Source organism: Sinocyclocheilus grahami, unplaced genomic scaffold, assembly GCF_001515645.1.
Source record: "Sinocyclocheilus grahami isolate Dianchi unplaced genomic scaffold, SAMN03320097.WGS_v1.1 scaffold475.1, whole genome shotgun sequence".
In the NCBI taxonomy this organism is placed as follows: Eukaryota; Metazoa; Chordata; class Actinopteri; order Cypriniformes; family Cyprinidae; genus Sinocyclocheilus; species Sinocyclocheilus grahami.
Genome location: NW_015505654.1, coordinates 115,043 through 135,154, shown reverse-complemented (window position 1 = coordinate 135,154; position 20,112 = coordinate 115,043). Strand labels below are relative to the sequence as shown.

The window sequence follows — 20,112 nt, the reverse complement described above, 5'->3', positions numbered from 1 at the left end:
GAGGAGGGTGGAGGTCTCCGCAGCGCCCGAGTTTATCCACACTGACGGTGTGTGTCGCTACAGGCGCAGTTGAAGCTGGAGAGACGTCTCGCTGGACAGAGGAGGAGATGGAGATCGCCAAAAAAGGTACTGCTTGACTTTTACTTCATCTCCCTCCCCCACCCCCTCTCCTTCTCTGGTTCTCAATTGGCTCTGTCTGATCTCATTTTCACACACACACACACACACTTTTCACCTCACTTTTGCTCTACTTCCTTCATGTCTTGGTGGTTTTGCATGGGTTTGTGGGTTGCGCTTGTGAGCATCCTCTTTGTAGTAGATTAGGACTGCACAGAAGAAACTGAAGTGACTGTTTGACACACTATAACCTTTACAAGACAACCACTCACCCCATGTGAAAGAATGACAGAAATAGTGTGGAGGGCAAATGTTTTGAGTTGAAAGTTTAATGGGCTTGTTTAGTGAATCTCGCGGAATACATGAACACATGTCACCTCAAAATCAAAAGGGAAGAAAAAGTAATTATATAAGGTACAAGAAACTGAAGCCTTGTTCTTGGACCATTACACTTTTTTTGTACTATGGCATTATTTCATGACAATTCAGCACATTGTTCACAAAATTCTTGCTTTGCAGAGTGATTATGCAGGGAAGGTGGGCTCTTGCTTTGAAAGCTAGTTTGCTATCGCTAGCCTCTCCAAAATCGCCTACCCTACCATTAATTTGATCAAAAGTATTAAAGACATTTATAATCTTGCAGTTATAATGTTATAATTTCAATTTTTTTAAAATGCAGTTCTTTTGAACTTATTTTTCATCAAAGAATCCTGAAGAAATCTCTACTAAAATTTGTAAAATTTGTGAATTAATTAGCAATTTTACTATTTTAAATTGTCCATTCAAGTCTGTATTTTACTGATTCAAATTTATTAAACTTTTTAAATTCATTGCATTGTTTATCAAACATAGATGAGTTGTGCACTTCCTCAATCAGCCATGTTCATCTGCACATTTTACTTGAGCATTTCCATCATTACAGGTGTGGTATTTGTGGTCAAAACATGAAATAGAACTAAGGTACTAATTATTCTACAGTGAATCTCCTTTTAATTTTGATTTGCTAAAATACTTTTTAAAAAATTACAGTATTTTATTCATATTTGCAAATTAGTAATATAGTGTTATTTCTTTGCATTGCAGTAATATGTATTTTTTTTATTACGTCCTAATATGCGTTTCATTCAAAATTGAAATTAATTTAGATTTAGTTTTATTGGTGAAATGTGACTTGGACATGATCTTAACAGCCTGGAAAGGAGGACAGTAAAAATCTGCTTAATGTTCTTAGTTAGTGGATCACCACCACCACTTTTGTGAGCAGTTTTTGTGAATTTGTCGTCAACCCTTCTGAGACCTGGTCATTATGGATTCATATTATAGTGTAGACTATTTATTATTTATATGTAACATTTGAAATTCTTAGAGATGCATATCCTAAGATGAAGGCACACTTATGTTTTTGCATTAAGAACATTTACACACATGAATATTGTAGTGGTGTACACAAATAGGCGAATATTCAATATGTAATTATTATTCGAAAGCTGAAAACACTTCAAATTTTACTGTTTTGCTTTGCTGGCTGTAAATGCATGGAATCCATGATAAATCCTAAGCGTGCAAACTAAAAGTTATAAGTAAATGCACTGGGTCGCGCTGAGGAGCATGTTAACAAAGCGATTGTATTTGATCACAGAATGTCGTCGTGTGCCTCACAAAGTTTGGAATTACTTTGATCAAAATGATTCATTGAAACTGAGTTATCATAATACCACCACCACAATGAGAAATCACATGAAATCCAAACACCAGTCGACTGAGGAAAGACAGCTGTCCATCACTGCATTCATGACTGCAGGTAAGCGCAGCTGTACCCAGAGTGAGCCGAGAAGAGAGCTTATCTGATGATCTTGAGACATATGCTTCCTTTAAGTGTCCTCGAGGGAGAGTGCTTTAAGAACAGAAAACACAAAGCACTGTAAGAAACTTTGCTTAGCACACCGTTATCTTTGTCTCGTTATCACCTTTGTCCCTGGAACGTCTGTGTGGGTGCGTGTTCTTATTGTTATCGGACTGAGGAGCCAACTTTCATGTGGATATTATTGTTTTTCTCAACATTAACATGATGTGAGACAAAATAAACATGATAAACATAGGCCGACTCGAGTGTATGTAGGTTCTTTACTGTAATTGGCACTGTCTGCTTTATTTTTCCTGTTGCTCTGCAGCTTGCCTTGGTTTTTTTGTTTTGTTTTCAACTAAAAGAAAACCTTGAGATAACGTAACGTTGTTGTAGAACATTGTTGTGTATAATACCTAATAATAAGCTTGTTCAGAAATGGTGACAAAAACTTAAATGTCATTTAAATAAACAAATATTTGAATATTAATTTTTTTATGAGCCCAAATATTCAAACACTATTTTTGAAAAATGCCCATCCCTACTATATTGACTGATAAAGAAATGTAAGTGTAGGAGGGGTTTATATTAATAAAAAAGCACTCACAGAATCATTCACACACAAATGTCCTCTCTTTAGTAGAGGGGAAGTTCAGTCTACTGAGGAACCAACATATAGTTGTGTGTGTTTCTCCCTGTATATTTTGCACAGACCTCTGGTGAGCCATCAGTAGGTACGTTTACATGGACAATTTTTGCTTCCATCGGAATGAATTCATTCTGATTGACGAATCCGAACGTAGTGTTTACATGAACGCTACACTCTAAAAAATGCTGGGTTAAATACAACCCAGTGCTGGGTAAAATAGGGACAAACCCAGCAATTGGGTTGTTTTGACCCAGCAGTTGGGTTACTACCCAGAAGGTTGGGTTAAACATTTAACCAAACCGCTGGGTCAAAACAGCCCAGTTGCTGGGTTTGTCCCTATTTTACCCAGCACTGGGTTGTATTTAACCCAGCATTTTTTAGAGTGTAAATAAAGTGATCGGGTTGATATGCACGTTTATATGTCACAAGCTTCTGGTCGGATTTACTCTTTTGACATGCGCACACTATATGAGTTTCCCACTGTTGTCGCATACTGTTTTAAAAAGCACACTTAATATTTATCTACTTCGGGTCCTAATTAGGCGACGAGCAGCACATGAGCTGTTGTGCAGTGCTGCTTACTTTATAAAGCAGTAAAAGTGCCCCTTCCTGCACCCAAAGCCAGTCGTCTGTTGATGAGAGTCTTAAACAAGGACTGGTGGGACGTTGTCCTGCTCCACTTCACAGACGCTGAGTGAAAGGGGAGTTTTATAATGACGGGACACTCATTTATGACACTATTCACCAGGAAGAACAGCTCGTTCCGCGCGTCATACGTCATTACACTATTTCTACGTCACTGCGCATGCGCAGTACTTTACAGTTTCGGTTTTCAATCTGATCAAGTGTTTACCATGTCCTCTCGCTCGGATTACAAAAGGAATAAACCACCCCTTACAATCCGATCGAAATCTGAATCGGATCTGGCCAATTCAATCTGGTTACATGTGACTTTTTTTTTATTCCGATTGTGCTTCTTGTCCTATTAAGATCGGATTAGTAGGGTCCATGTGTAAGAACTGTTGCTGCACAGTTAAATTTAATTGGAGGACAGTCTTAAAGTGACCGATTTAGAGTGGGGACTAGGAGAACTGCACACTGAGTTTGAGTATTTGTTTGGAGGAACTGAGTATTGTTTTGTATTCTGTTGAGAACTGTAGTTGCCATGCAGACCTGAAAGATGCTGCACTGTTTGCTGAAACAACAGGTGGCAATGAACAGAAAATAAACGGCTCATCAGAAGTTCTTGAGTTTGTTAAATTGAAACCTTTTGCTTGTATTATCATGTCAAGCATAAACCTGGTTTTACACAAGGCCAGTGAAGAGAGATAGCAGAGGGGACCGTATCAAGGTCAGCCCATGCCATAAACCACTGCAGCTCAACGTGGTTGATCTTGAACTATGTGATGTTTGCGGTGATTAATTCAGTACTTGAGACATGAGTACTCACCGAGTACTCAAAACTTCTTAAGAAATAAGTTAGGAAATTTCTTAAGATAACTTCCAAGGAGTTTGTAAGAATGTCCGTTAAGAACCTCTAAAATATTTTCTTAAGAGCATCTTATTTTTTTCTTAAGAAATAAAATGATTGAATAAATTGTGTTTCTTACTGAAGACTCACTGATAAACTAAATCAAAACATTTCAAGGATTGTATTTTTGCACTGCCTATAAATGACCGTAATAATCATAATGACCTGCTTTACGGGCACTCAGCTTCGCATTTTTAACGCACCGGGTTTTTGAACAGTTACTTTAAAGAGCCTGTCTCAAGATGCAGCGATCTGTTTCATTCAGTTGTGTGCCATCTTTTTGCGCTACAGTAAACGCGTCTTGTGTATGACCGCGTTCATATTCACTGAATACTGCCAAAGATTGACGTTTTTATAGGCTAAACTTAACAAAGGGGCCCCATATCCCCTACTATGTATTATATGTAGCTAGTGTTGTTGTAGTGCTTAAGCACAACAATTCATTTGAAATGACCCGACAAACTGCTGCCGACGTGAGCCCGACGAGAGCCGACGAGTTGAACACACCAAACAAACTAGCCCGACTGTCGGCTTGGTGTGTCCCGGCCTTAACTTTAAGAAACTTAACTTTTTTTTTCAAGAAATTGAATTCTTCTTAGGTTTTGTCTTAAGAACAATCTTAAGAAAAAAGATAAGAATATTCTTAAGTCTTTTTGGGAATGCAAAATATTTTTCTTATATTAGAAAATAAGAAGAAAATGGCAGTTAAGAAGAATTTTGTTCTTAAGAATGTTTTGTGAATCTGGCCCCAGGTTCTTATCTATTGCATTAAAGTGCTAGATAAAATAATAATTAGAGATGCACCGATTGACCGGCCAGTGATCGGAATCGGCCGATTTTTCGCTTGACCGGCCCGGATTGGTGACCCGCCGATCAGTCTCACATCTTGCCGATTCCGAACCGATCCTTTTATTGCCAGGGGTGCCGGCAATGAAATCAAAGCCACACTCACAGTCGCGTGTAAACATGTTGTTTCGCGTGAGAATGATTCTAATTTTAATTGAATTCAGTGTAAACAGCGACTGATAATGTACTTATGTCGTGTCAGATGAGGCTTGCACAGCCTGAGTGAGTGTGTGTGAGAGACAGCACACACAAAGTAACTCAGAAATGTATAGATGCATACTGCAGTAGAAAAAAATATATATTTACAAAATATGATTTAGGTAAGCAACATTATACGGCCATGATGTTTCCCCGAATATCAATATCAACACGATTGCAATGTGACACTGATTTTATACAATAGTATTTCAATAAACAAGAAGTTAAAATTAAGTGACTTTTACAAAATTTGACAAATAGTTCCGATCAAAGCCACAGCAGGACCGTTGTGTGTCTCCGAGCAACACACAGCAGTGTTTCTTTACTGAGTTAATCCACGTTTTTGAACTAATTGAGTGAGTCAATGAGTCAGTTGCCCATTCATAAGGACAGTCACTTGCCTCGTTTCTGAATGAATCAGCCGTTTGAATGAATCGGTTGAATGAATGAATAAATGACTCACTCACTCATTAAAACTGACATTTGCCGCCACCTACTGGTGGTTTAGTCATATTTAAATGTATCATTGCATTTTGTCAACATTTATTTGTTTAAATAAATATGTAAAACATTAATCTTATAAAATTAGTTATGCATTTGAAATGTTGCAGTGTAAATGCATTTATGGCACCTCAGCTTCATCAAACTGTCTGTGTAAAATGCATCTAATGCCACTTCAGATGCAGCTTCTGTTTCCTCAGCAGTGGGAAGATATAGTTTGTTAATACTCATTTTATTTGAATGGTAACAACTCTACAGTTTCTTATTATTCTAACTGAATTAATTGAAACGAAGTAAGAATTTGATGTAAAAGATGACACATTTAATTAGGTTAGGGGAAAAAATCCCACTAATAAACATAGTGGGAAATGACATCTGTTTTGTTACATACAGCAACTCATTTTAAGTTAACTATTTCTTCCTCTTTCCAGTCACAGAGCATATTTTGAGAGTTGTTTAAGTGGGAGAAAATCTGTAACTTAGTCCAGATTGGGGGAATTGTAATGTTTAATAATTTCTTTTATTATGTCAATAATTATTTGTGCATTGAAATTTGCATAGATTTTTGTTTGTGTATGCTGTCAATTATAGTTCTTGGAAAGAAAATCGGAATCGACAAAAATCGGTATCGGCAGGTCACACTTCCAAAAAAAATAGGAAATCGGAATCGGCCAAGAAAACTGCAATCGGTGCATCTCTAAATATAATAAATAAACATGACATGTCTGGACTTTACCGAGTTCCGAGCTGTAGAGCTCATGTAGCCATCCACATCGCCAAACTCTCGATGCTCTTTTCTCACCACTGTCATTTTTTACATATTCATCTAAGCGCCACTCAAAAGCTTCAGGTTCGGCTGCGTGTTGTCTTCTATTGGACTTCATCCAGGAATGCTGAATTACAGTCTTGCGCTACAGCACCACACTGGTCAATCCGCATTATTGCAGGCGCTTACATTAGGTCATATGAGATCAAACGACTTCATGACTACAAAAATATTTGTTTTAGCCCTGAAAATATTGTTTCAGCCCTAATATAAATTGATCATAGGAAATTTGTGCAAGTTAGTGTCTCAAGCTCTTGAGTTAATGACACTATTGACTGTCCTCATGGTCTCTGAGAACATCCAGCTAGTTGGAATATCTTGGTTGGCAGTTGGTGGGGTGGGTTTTCATTCTCATGGTAGTGATCAGAGACTGCTATGATCTGGTCCAAACTTTGATTTGTGAACACAAAACCACATACAGACTCACAGATGTAATTTGTTATCTTTGCTTGTTTGTGTAGCTTGAGTACTTTCTGGAGACACTTAAAATATCATAATAAAGAAAGAACACACTCAGGGAAAACAGTATGTGTAAGTTCAGTGTAAATCTTTTGATCACTGAAGCTGACAACTGCTCCTGGCATGCATGTGGTCCTGGTCATGTGTACTATGACCCTGAATAGACAAATACAGATGCCACACATTCACAGGGTAAAATCACTTCACTAATTGAATTCAAAGTTGATCTGTTGCAGTTATTTATTCAGTTTAATTTGCCACCAAATTGGTACATTGCAAGAACCTGAGAAATGCCAGAAGAAAACACTTTTCCAAACCACTCTTCCAGTAGGTTTGCCATCCATACTGTTGTCAAGCTGTTTAGAGTTGGTTGGTGAGCCGCAATCTTTAAGGTGCGGTCACATTTAATGTTGTTTGGCAAATTGTCTGAACTTGAGACATTTCATTAGAAAATTTTGAAATCTGGATTCTACTTGAAGGCAACTTCTGTGTGAACAGTGCTGCAGACAATGCTACACTATTGACAATGAACATTTTTTGCTCACAATCTTTAGTAGATATTTAACTAATGTGTTAGCACTTTTATAGAGTGAGCAGTTATTGTTAAGATATCTATGGATAGCTGTCCTTTCTCATTTCTTTACCTAATATTAAGTGATTTGCATCCCTTGCAACCTTAATAATCAACAATAATGTGTCTCTTTGTGGGATACTAAGAAATCAGGCTGATTTTCATGCCGATGCTCATCAGGAATTCAGCTAATCGGGCTGCTTCAACCTTGTGGTGCCCTGCACATCCTGCATTAACTAGTTCATCCATTCTAGCTAAGCTGGCAGGATTACCTGCAACACCGAAGCAGAAGGAGTGGCACAGTCATTGCTAACTAAAACCCAGCCATGTTTCATGTTTAAATAGTGCTGCTGAAGGAAAGAGGGTGTTATCTACATGTTATAGTGGGGCCTGTTAAATGATCTTGTGGTTAATATTAGGCTCCATCCATCCAGAAATCCATTAGTAATACGTAAGGGTTTTGTTTGGCTCCAGGTGACTTCTATTCATTCATAACCTTACCCTCTTTCTCTTGTGCACAGGGCTGGTTGAACATGGTAGGAACTGGTCAGCCATTGCTAATATGGTAGGCAGTAAGAGTGAAGCTCAATGTAAGAACTTTTACTTCAACAACAAGAGACGATACAACCTAGACAATCTACTACGACAACACAAGGTACAGGTACAACTCCAGCATTCATAGAGTAAATCTGCTACATCCAAACAAAACGTAAATTTTTTAGGAGGTCACTCCTATATCTAGATATCTAAATTATCGTACAAAAATTTGGGGTCAATAAGATTTTTGAAAGTAGTCTCTTTTGCTCTTTTGTCTTCATTTAATTAATCAACAATACAATAATTAAAAAAACTGTAATATTATAAATTATATTACAATTTGAATGCTTTTCTTTTTCATTTCTTAAAATGTAATTTATTCATGTGATGTTAATTATTAATTTCTTTTAAAAAATTCTTACTGACCTTAAAATTTAAAAAAATATATTATATAACTAAATCTCTACTAGTTACCAGTTTCCTACAAGTAACAGTGGCTTTGCTGTTTTTAAGCATGATATTTAAAAAGTGGCATAAGAAAGTAGCGTCCCAGAAAGGGTCCTGCAGGGAGACAAAAAGCTGAAAAATTTCTTCCAAATGCATGTGACTGTGGTGTAATCTATAGTTGTGAACTGTTTATGTGTGTATCTTATGATTTTTGCACCTCTTATGTTGTTGTGTGCAGGGTTCCCGTCGGCTCCGTGGAAATCAAGACCCATCACAGAGCGATCCTGCGCCTGATGACGATGAGGAGAGTGATGGTATGATCTCTCTCTGTGATTTTAGGGTGCTTTCACACTAGCACTTTTGGTGCGCACCCGAGTTCAATTGACGTCAGAGTTCAATACGTTTGGATGATGTGAACGCTGTCATCCGAACTCGGGTGCGCACCCGCGAACCGTACCCAAGTCCGCTTAAAAGGGGCGGTCTAGCGTACGGTTCATGTGAACTCCGATACGGTTCTCTGCTGATGTGAATGCAATCGTATCAAATTGCAGAAGTGAAGTACCGAATTGCAGAAGTTCACTCAATTTCCTGATGAGCGTGACTGACACGCTGCAAGCAGAGAGCTGTATATCTAATTTTTGTTTTTGTTCTTTAGAGCATTTGCAGTACATTTGTAAGACAGACATAAGTGCCGTTATTTACTGAAGCTTTGGAAACAAAACCAACGGTTCAAAAACATTCAGTACATATCAGTGTTAATTTCGTCAACGAAGACGACGAAGAAAAATATTCGTTAACGAACATTTTTTCTGTGACTAAGACGAGACGTTGACGAGCTAAAACTATTATCTCATGATAAAAACTATGACGAAATTTATGCCACGTCTTCGTTAACAAGATGAGATGGGACTATAATGTTATTTGAGGACTACTGGACATTCAAAATACATCCTATAGGCTACTGTCTTTTCCTTCAAAATGTCGTCCCTGTCTTTGGATTGCAATCGGATAAGGGGTGTTTCCATATCTAGTCTCGGTATGGCGGCCGCAGTGGATGGATAGGCTACCAAAATGCGAACTAGCGATCTGAAACAATGGCCTCAGCAACCGAAGGGGTAGGGATAAGGTGACCAGACGTCCCGTTTTTCCCGGGAGTCACAATTCGTTGTCGATTAACTTAAAGTTAGTGAAGGCAGGATAGGCGGAATTGCGCTGATAGAGGTGCTCTCTCGCGCGCACGGTCCACTTCTTCAGTTCTCATATACAGCGCACAATCAGTTCTCGTGCTCAGATACACACACAGCAGTCCAAATGTCTATCGTGTAGAGTATCTCACGTGAATACAGTCGGTTATGGATTAAGTGAACGTAAACAGGTGGGTGAAAACTGAACGTGTCAGTATTATGCATGCCTTCCGTCTTAAAGGGACAGCATTCTTAATTAAGTACCTATCCGTGTCATTAATGTTAACCAACAAAGATGTTAAATAAATGTTAAGTGAACCTACTGTATTTGAAAAATGAGTTTAATTTGTATCTCTTTCGTATTTGTCTTATTGTCTTATTCTGCTTCTTTTTCAAAAATTATAAATTATATATATTATATATGAACAACTATAACTTTTATAAGTTGCTCCCTTTTCACTACTGTTTAAGGGATAGTTCACCCAAAAATTAAAATTGTCATTATTTATTCCAGTTTTTCCAAATACAATCCTTGATTCAAATTTCTTATAAGCTTAATTGATTTGGTCTAAAGAGAGAAGAATTAATGACTATTTTTGTTTGAAGACTACATATAAAATAGCTACCAAAATAAACGTTGGTAACTGCAGTTTGATTAAAAGTTATGACTAAAAGTTGACAAAAATGAAATGGAAAAACTCAAATCATTTTTTCAAATTAAATCAAATTAAATCAAATTAAATTTGGACTTTTGTACTGATGCATGCAACACCCGCTGAGTGGCATTAAACAGCTTGAAAGATCAAAGACAATTTTTAATATAACTCCGACTGGATTCGTCTGAAAGAAGAAAGTCATATACAGCTAGGATGACTTGATGGCGAGTAATTTGTGGGCTAATTTTCATTTTTGGGTGAACTAACCCTTTAAAGTCTTTTACAGCCGGCTGCCTCCAACATAAGCACTAATGCCTAAACAAACACCCTAAAACCCATCACTGTCAGTTTCTTTCTCTGTGACCCATGAACCCAGAGTCCGATCAAGCATAGATGAAGAGAAGTAGTGGGGCCATAATGTAAAGAGAGCAGAAGCAGACAGACTGACACAGAAAGAGGGATAAAGTGAGAGAGCAGTAGAGCAGTGTGCTGACCTGTCTGACTGCAGTGCGTTTGATTAGATCTGACAGCAAAACCCCAGACCGCGCTGCACTGGCACAGAGGTCAACATCCTCCCTCTACTTCTGTCTGTATGTTTAATGAGTGAGAATCAGGAGCAAATGAGGAGAGAACCAGCTGGGTGGGGGAGAGGTGGATGAAAGGGAGAGGAAACAAGTGAATAAGACAGAAGCATAAAGAAAAGAGAGTGGAAAAAGTGGAATGTGCAGAAGGGATAAGATATCTGGACTAATTCTGTCTGCCACACTCGCTCTTATATAAGCGTTCCCTGGCTTTAAAGCCTCAAAAAAGTATGCTGTAAGGAAACTGAGTGCTTCTGCCGAGTATGTTTGATCTGTTGTGCTTTTATTCAGGCATGGTTGTTGTGATATTTAGTGCTACAACATGACTTCAAGTCTTTATAAAATTCTGTAAACGAAAATTCAACTTGCATTTTAAACACAATAAAAGTAGTTATTTTCCTATGAAAATTCAGCCAATTCAGGCCCAGCGATACCGGTCTGATACATGAACACAGTGCAACTCTTCATATCAGCACTCTTGGAACCAGTACAGTGTTTCGGCACCACGCAGCCCACACAATTGCGTCAGGCCCTGCGGAACGCGTTTTTCTACAGAGGGGGATTGCTATTACCCCAACCGGAAAATGATTTCCTCCGAGGGTAACCAAATGGGATTTCTACTGAGGGGGGAGGAACCCAAGGAACGCAATTTCCACCGAATGGAGAATAATCCCCCTCTTCCCCGGAACGGGATTTCCCTCGGGACCACTTGCTGAGGGCCCCCAAAACTCTAAACATGCCTCTGCTTGGAACAACACTTGTACTATCAAATTAAAGTACAATAATTATTAGCTGGACATGTCTCTTAACCCACTTTCTTTCCCTTTGGGTGCCTGTATGTTTGCTTTGTCTTCTTCCCCACCATCTACACTACTGATCAAAAGTTGGACCATTTGCTTTCTGAGATGGCAAAGCTGCATTTTCAGCAGTCATTACTCCAGTCTTCAGTGTCACATGATCCTTCAGAAAACATTCTAATATGATGATTTGGTGCTCAAGAAACATTATTATTATTATTATTATAAATGTTGAAGACCGTTTTGCAACTTAGTATTTTTGTGGAAACTTTTTATAAATATAAAGTTCAAAAGAACAGCATTTATTTGCAATACAAATCTTTTGTAAAACTTGTTTAATGCATCCTTGCTGAATAAGTATTCATTTTTAAAAGTATTCATTCATTTTTAAACACTATACTTAAATTTTTGTACTTTACTCTCTTTTGTTCTTAAATTCCGTAGTTCTCTGCCCTGGTGCATTGTAGACCTTATACAGATTCTCTTTGAAAAAACAGAAACCTGCCAGGCTGCTTCCCTGGTCTGCTTTCCTTGTTTACTTGTCATGTGCTAGATGCTACTCAAACTTCTTTCTCTCCCTTGTCTGCTTTTTGGAGTAGTGCCTGCTGACATACTCCTGGAGCAAAGCAGGTTAGCCTTCATCACTCGCCGAGAGAAGGACAGAGAAACAGACTGTGAGAGTGGCAGAGAGTATCCACACAGCAAGAGGAGGGAGGAATTATAGATGAGGGAGAGGAGTCATTTTCAGAGAGACGGATGGAGGGGCGAGAGAAGGATAGTCGCTTTCTAATTGTCGGATGTGTCGCTCTCTGCAAGTCTGTTCTTGTGATGTGGATATTAAGGCTGTAACGATTATTCTACGTTATAGACAACGACGACAATGACTTTTTTATTTTTTTTGTCGAATATTCGTTTCATCATGTTAGGGCCTGGAATAACGCTGTTTGGCCAGTGTGGTGCTGTAGCACAAGTAATTGAGCCCTCTCGGTTTCAGTTCAAGAGAAAACGACAAACACTGCACTTATGAGAACATGTCGGAGTGCAAACACAGCCGAACCAGATGCTGCTGAGAGCGGTGTTTAAAGAAATATGTAAATATGTGCTGCGCGCTTTCCTCTCAATAACGAAATAAACGCAACAAAAATGACAGTGGTGAGAAAACAGCAGTTAAGAAAGCATCTGATCATAGCGATGTGGATATGTTTGCTCAGCTATCAGCACTCCAGTCACGTCACGTTTATTTATATAGTGCTTATATATAAATAAAGCAAGCAGCTTTACAGTGTTAAACGTAAAAAACAGGGTCAGTGTCACTGTCAGTTAGAATTATACTTGATTTTCTGTTACAAAGCAACTCCAGTGTGGAGCTACAGTAGCTAATGTTAAATCTTTTTATTAGTGAATACAAAAAAATCATTGCATTAAAGACATTTGCATAGATTAAAGCTTGATCTAGCTCAGGACTGTTTTGATTATAACTCTATAAGGTATATACAAATGTCTTATCACTGACCTTTGTTGTTCATATGACTTACAAAAGGAGATGTTAGGCAGAATGATGCATCAGTTCATCAGTTACTTTTTAATACAGTTAATTAAATGGTGAATGGGAATATGTCTCATCTAATTTTTTGTGCCAAATATATTTATTGTATTGTACAAATAGTTGTATAATAATTGTAATTATACAATAGTAATCTATTTGTCTAACATTTTCAAAACTTGAAGTGATTAACTTATTTATTAGTTAGACTGTTTAACTCAATATTTTAACTAATTGTAAAAGCTGAATAATCGATCAAAGCCTACAGATTAATCAGAGAAATAATATTTTATATGTAGCACTTCCTGTCGCTCCGGAGGGTGTCATCATCCCGTGGCAAGACTGGAAAGGTAATGATTAGCCAAAGGATGTTTGCTGTCCAGAAGTGCATTAACTTGATTGCGTGATGCCGCGTGCAGCGATGGTGACCTCAAACGCCGCCTCTATCTGGGTATTCTGCTTCTCTGCTTTTGTGTTTCTGTAGCAGAGATTGAAATAGGTTGGGCTTGATATTCTGTGTCCTCTTTGCACGGATGAATGAAGAATTTAAAGAGGATGTGATGGCTCAATCATACACTCTTTCATCTCCATTCCTCAGGTCCCGATAACAGTTCGGACACAGAGAGTGCACCTTCTCCATCTCAAACTGATCCCTCCAAATCCGACTCTGTAACTCATCCCTACTCAGCTCTCGAGGGCGTGTCGGACCAGGATCTCACGTTAACCAAAGGCCCAGTGGCAGATGCCAAGGGCCAGGAGCCTCCGTACTGCGAGCTGCGGGTGAAAGTAGAGAAGAGTCCAGAAGGAGAAGCTGGAGACGGGCTTCCTCAGGATGAGCGCACACGCTTGGTGTATGAAATGCAGATCCATCCAAAGACTGAGCCGCAGGATTTGGAGATGACTGCTCTGAGCAGCGAAAGAGCACAGGTTCAAGTCAAGACAGAGCCAGATATCAAGGACAAGGAGGAGAAACAGGGGGAGCAGCACAACTCAGATAATGACTCTAGCGCCACCTGCAGTGCGGATGAGGATGTGGAAGCCGAACCTGACCGACAAAGGTAAGAAACCGCTGCTCATGTTCTATTATGGGGTTCATACATACAGTGCTATTGGTTTCTAGTAGCATGGATAGGGTGGTGATTTATTAATTTAAATATAATTTATATGTGTGAAAATCACATAATAGTATTTTCAGTAATATTAAAATAAATAATACAAATAATATGTATTTCAATTAGAAATGCAAATATAAAATAATAAATTTAGATTCTTGTAGCCTGTGAGATCATGGGTTTGATTCCCAGGGAATGCATGAATTTAAATCCAGTGCAAGTACATTTATGTAATGTTTATGTAAATTTATTAAAACATGAATCTTTTTTGTGTGTGTGTTGAAAACAGTAAAAAAATTAGGGCTGCAAAATTTCACAGTACTTTTGTTCCTTCCTTCCTGTGGCAGACTTTTCTCTCTGGAGAGGCCGTCATTGCTTGGCACTGCAGGCTCGGTGGTCATGTCCTCAGCCAAACTCCTCAACATACAGCAGCGGGCCGCCACCATCCCCCCTATGGTCAGTCCCCATAGCCTCTACCCCCACTTAGCATTCAGATATGCCCCTCTGGACAGAGACAGGGCCCAGCCACCCCGCCACGTGAGTCCTGCCAAATATATTTATTGTATTGTACAAATAGTTGTATAATAATTGTAATTATACAATAGTAATCTATTTGTCTAACATTTTCAAAACTTGAAGTGATTAACTTATTTATTAGTTAGACTGTTTAACTCAATATTTTAACTAATTGTAAAAGCTGAATAATCGATCAAAGCCTACAGATTAATCAGAGAAATAATATTTTATATGTAGCACTTCCTGTCGCTCCGGAGGGTGTCATCATCCCGTGGCAAGACTGGAAAGGTAATGATTAGCCAAAGGATGTTTGCTGTCCAGAAGTGCATTAACTTGATTGCGTGATGCCGCGTGCAGCGATGGTGACCTCAAACGCCGCCTCTATCTGGGTATTCTGCTTCTCTGCTTTTGTGTTTCTGTAGCAGAGATTGAAATAGGTTGGGCTTGATATTCTGTGTCCTCTTTGCACGGATGAATGAAGAATTTAAAGAGGATGTGATGGCTCAATCATACACTCTTTCATCTCCATTCCTCAGGTCCCGATAACAGTTCGGACACAGAGAGTGCACCTTCTCCATCTCAAACTGATCCCTCCAAATCCGACTCTGTAACTCATCCCTACTCAGCTCTCGAGGGCGTGTCGGACCAGGATCTCACGTTAACCAAAGGCCCAGTGGCAGATGCCAAGGGCCAGGAGCCTCCGTACTGCGAGCTGCGGGTGAAAGTAGAGAAGAGTCCAGAAGGAGAAGCTGGAGACGGGCTTCCTCAGGATGAGCGCACACGCTTGGTGTATGAAATGCAGATCCATCCAAAGACTGAGCCGCAGGATTTGGAGATGACTGCTCTGAGCAGCGAAAGAGCACAGGTTCAAGTCAAGACAGAGCCAGATATCAAGGACAAGGAGGAGAAACAGGGGGAGCAGCACAACTCAGATAATGACTCTAGCGCCACCTGCAGTGCGGATGAGGATGTGGAAGCCGAACCTGACCGACAAAGGTAAGAAACCGCTGCTCATGTTCTATTATGGGGTTCATACATACAGTGCTATTGGTTTCTAGTAGCATGGATAGGGTGGTGATTTATTAATTTAAATATAATTTATATGTGTGAAAATCACATAATAGTATTTTCAGTAATATTAAAATAAATAATACAAATAATATGTATTTCAATTAGAAATGCAAATATAAAATAATAAATTTAGATTCTTGTAGCCTGTGAGATCATGGGTTTGATTCCCAGGGAATGCATGAATTTAAATCCAGTGCAAGTACATTTATGTAATGTTTATGTAAATTTATTAAAACATGAATCTTTTTTGTGTGTGTGTTGAAAACAGTAAAAAAATTAGGGCTGCAAAATTTCACAGTACTTTTGTTCCTTCCTTCCTGTGGCAGACTTTTCTCTCTGGAGAGGCCGTCATTGCTTGGCACTGCAGGCTCGGTGGTCATGTCCTCAGCCAAACTCCTCAACATACAGCAGCGGGCCGCCACCATCCCCCCTATGGTCAGTCCCCATAGCCTCTACCCCCACTTAGCATTCAGATATGCCCCTCTGGACAGAGACAGGGCCCAGCCACCCCGCCACGTGAGTCCTGCCTCCATCTCCACCTCCGCAGATCACGCACTTCTGCGGCAATCAGCAAACGAATCAGCAAATACCAATTGATTGTCCACACACTGAAATCATGACGAGTGAAAATACGTTTGGCTGTTTTGCTAGGCTGATTAGTTGTGCTGTTTGGAGGTGTCTGTTGTGGCGATTTGGTGTGGCTGTGAAATGGTTCTAACCGAGGCCCTGATTGGCCGTTCACAAGGTTTACATCATGAGAATGTAGCATCTTGTTGCAAAGTAAACCGTAGCTATTGTTCATGGAATTAAGTCGTGCACCTTTTAATCATTAAAATTTTTCTAATGGAGCATTTTTGCTGAACATCAGTCCAGCATGTAGCCCCCATTTGAATCCTCTCTGTTGCTGAATGGTTTGTTTAGGTTTCAGCTCCATTCGGTCACAGCAGCGTTCCAGGAGGACTTTTGAGCGGCTTTGCTATGTTCCAGCACCAAATCAAAGCTGTACATGAGTCCGTGCAGGAGGACAAACAGAGACTGGACCAGAATGAGTCTGACTGCAGGCCACGAGTCACCACCCACAGCCCCACTCTAGTGGACAGAGAAGGTGAGTCAGACACAGAAGGAAAGAGCGATAGAGGGAATACACGAAAACACTTGAGGTGAATGTAATAAATTTAGAAAACCCCATAAATCCAGCACCAGTCATTCCCTCGAATAAGTTTTGAAATGTCCCTTTATTTTGTCCTCGCACTTTGGTCAATATCCACTTGAGATTCTTGAACAGATTAGATTCTTTTATGCTTTTAAATGCTTTTAAAGTCATGAAGAAATGGAATTGGCAATAGATTTTTTTTTTTGTTCTACCTGTCAGTTGTTGATTGGATGAAGGCAGATCTGAATGTGAGCTTGCAGGCGATTGTAAGAAAGGGGCGGGGTTTAAATGATTGGTGAAGTCTAGCATCCGCCACCAGAGAGAAGTAATTTTCTTCAGAAGATCGAGTTATGTTTCAATGAAATTACAAGGTCAAAGCAATTTTTAAAAGATTAAACACGTGCATGGATGAGTTGTTCACAGTAACAAAATAGATTTAACCAGCATGTGAATTTACTTATTGCCTTTGCTGCATTATATGACCAATCTTAATGGTCATATAATGTCCAGAAAAGTTAATGGCATGGGCAGTTAATAAGGGGTTAAAATTACAGAGACGCTTTGGAATCATAGCATTACCCGACCTCCCCAATATAAAACTAATCTCATCCGAATAGAGAATTTTGTCACTTTTTGTTTGCGAGAACTCCTGACCAAAGTAATTGTCTCTGAGGGGAAGAGAGCAGTGGACAATACAAAATTGAGGTTACCGAATCACCCCTGAGACAAACTGACTGAAAGACAAGCAGATGGACCACTGCAAAACAAATAGATTGTGATGTGCCTGTAGTACCTCTGTTCAATCCTCCAGTGCACTCTCGCTCGGTTTTTACATGCTAAGAAGTTTGAGCAAAGACAGTAATGGCAAATACACACTTTTCTGTTTTTCCTCCTCTTCCTCTCTGTTTTATAATGGGTCTCCAAAACAGATTTTTTTAAGGGTGTCGAGCGCACAGGAGAGAGACAGTGGACTTTGCTCTTCTCAGCTAGGAAACACAGTGCTGTTTTTGATAGAGCCAGACAGAAAGCAGCCAACCAAAAGGAACATTAGGTCACACTCTTGTAGTGATATCCATTAGAAACACCAAGTTTTGCTTGACCTCGTCCTTATAGACCGGCAGACTGTAGCTCTAAAAAGCCTTGACATTTCTCTTGCCAGTGCATTTACAGTGATAGCACTGAATTAACCTTTTTATATCTATTCCTGTGATTAATGCATGATGAGTCTGTATGGTTTGAATAAGAAGTTTTCTTGATCGCTACTAGAGAGAGGGCACTTTTAGAAAGTGCGATTGGCATTGTTTTGTGTCTTTGTCTGTCTGCTTGATGTCTGAGTATCTGATAGACTTTCTTCTCTGTCCTGTCCCCAGGTAAGCCGTACGCTTACATGCCGTATGACCTGAAGCTGATGGAGCAGGAATCTCATGGTGGAGTGGGCAGACCAGACTCTCCGTACAGACTCTCTCCTCGGGAGCCTAGCAAAGCCTCACCCCAGCCCGACGCCAATAATGCCACCCACTACAGTGTACCTCCAGGTAAGCAGTCTGTACACCCTGCATCCAGGCACAATTTTTAGAAACCTGCTGCTTGTTTTTTTTCAGGCAGGATTGGGCACCAAAATGAACACTCAGCAACACTCACTGATTGAGAGTAAAATGGAGTGTAAGAACTATAGTCTGACCCTCACTAATGTAAGCAACATGAGCGATTCAAATCAAAGACAGTAAAAAAAACTCTACTAAAGGTGTACTAATGAAAACATCGTCCAACAGTGTTTATATCAATCAGCAAGATTTTTTTTCTTCTTTTATGCTCACAAAAGCTGCATTTATTTTATTATTTATTAGATTTTTTTAATTTACAATTAGAAAAAAGGCATTTCTTTAAAAAAATTAATAATAATAAAAGTTAACTTCTTTATCTTTCTGGATTTTATAGCTGCTCTGGATTGTGTACTAATCTATCTTGTACTTGTAAGCTTCAAATATTGTTGGCTCTTATGATAAAATTGCTTGCATTGTTGGAAGTCACTTTGTATCATCACTCTTTTGTGTGTTAAACAACTTCTACTAACTATAGACAACTTAATTTTAAAGAAAAATAAATGAAAAAATAATCATAATCAATGACAAATATACTATTATAAACTAGGTTAGTGGACGATTCAGCAGCAAAAGTTACTCTAGAAAAGACCATGAGTGCACAATAATTTTATAAATCTAAACAATTTAGTGAAAAAACATTATTTAGTGGGGGAAAAATAAAAGTGAATTTTAAGTGTAGAACTAAATCTGGTAAAATGTTTGCTCTTTGTATTGTTGTAAAATACATTCATGAAAAACAAGTAAATATATGTAAGGGAAACAGGTCAATTTAGCTCAAAGGGAATCATTTAAGATTTTAAAGGGAACTCCACCAATAATATGTAAGGGAATTAGGACAGAATCACTGTTTTACGGCTGATCACTGAGACGGCCAGCGATTCAGTGAACATCAATGACATCAATTCTGCAATGGATATTTATATCCAAAATATAGTGAAAACACTATTAATTAGCACATGTAACAAGATCGGCAGTTTAAGACATTAACTTGTGAGCACAAAACACAAGATACCTCTCTTTTCAATATAAATAAGGCTTTATTGGATAAATCTAAGACATATAAACTAATCTAACACATGAACACACACATTCACACAAGTTTGCAGAAAGAGAGAAAGTGAGGAAAATAATTAGTTTAAGAGAATGAAAATGTGAAATCCCAAGTTTAAAGCAATATGTGCAATTGCATAGATCTGAACAACCATCAATCACTTAATTAACCCTCGCACTGAGTTCCTCAATGAGGTTAAAATTTAGATTAACTACACCAGTTCAGCAGAATCTGGAGGTACTTGCTTTCTGTGTTGCGGGGTTCCCTTTCTTGTCTGGTTGCCGAAAGGGGTTTCCCGAGGTTGCTGATTGGCTGGAAG

General features: G+C 38.9%; 1 protein-coding gene across 1 annotated transcript in view; it reads left to right on the top strand.

Moving 5' to 3' along the window:
• The window catches only part of LOC107553567 (nuclear receptor corepressor 1-like), a 125,538-nt gene that overhangs the window by 68,147 nt on the left and 37,279 nt on the right, over nt 1-20,112 (top strand). The window contains exons 18-23 of the mRNA XM_016235837.1: nt 8,063-8,196; nt 8,764-8,839; nt 13,885-14,344; nt 14,746-14,935; nt 16,907-17,090; nt 18,509-18,673. Coding sequence (XP_016091323.1) covers nt 8,063-8,196; nt 8,764-8,839; nt 13,885-14,344; nt 14,746-14,935; nt 16,907-17,090; nt 18,509-18,673 — 1,209 coding nt within the window. The remainder of the gene's footprint in view (nt 1-8,062; nt 8,197-8,763; nt 8,840-13,884; nt 14,345-14,745; nt 14,936-16,906; nt 17,091-18,508; nt 18,674-20,112) is intronic.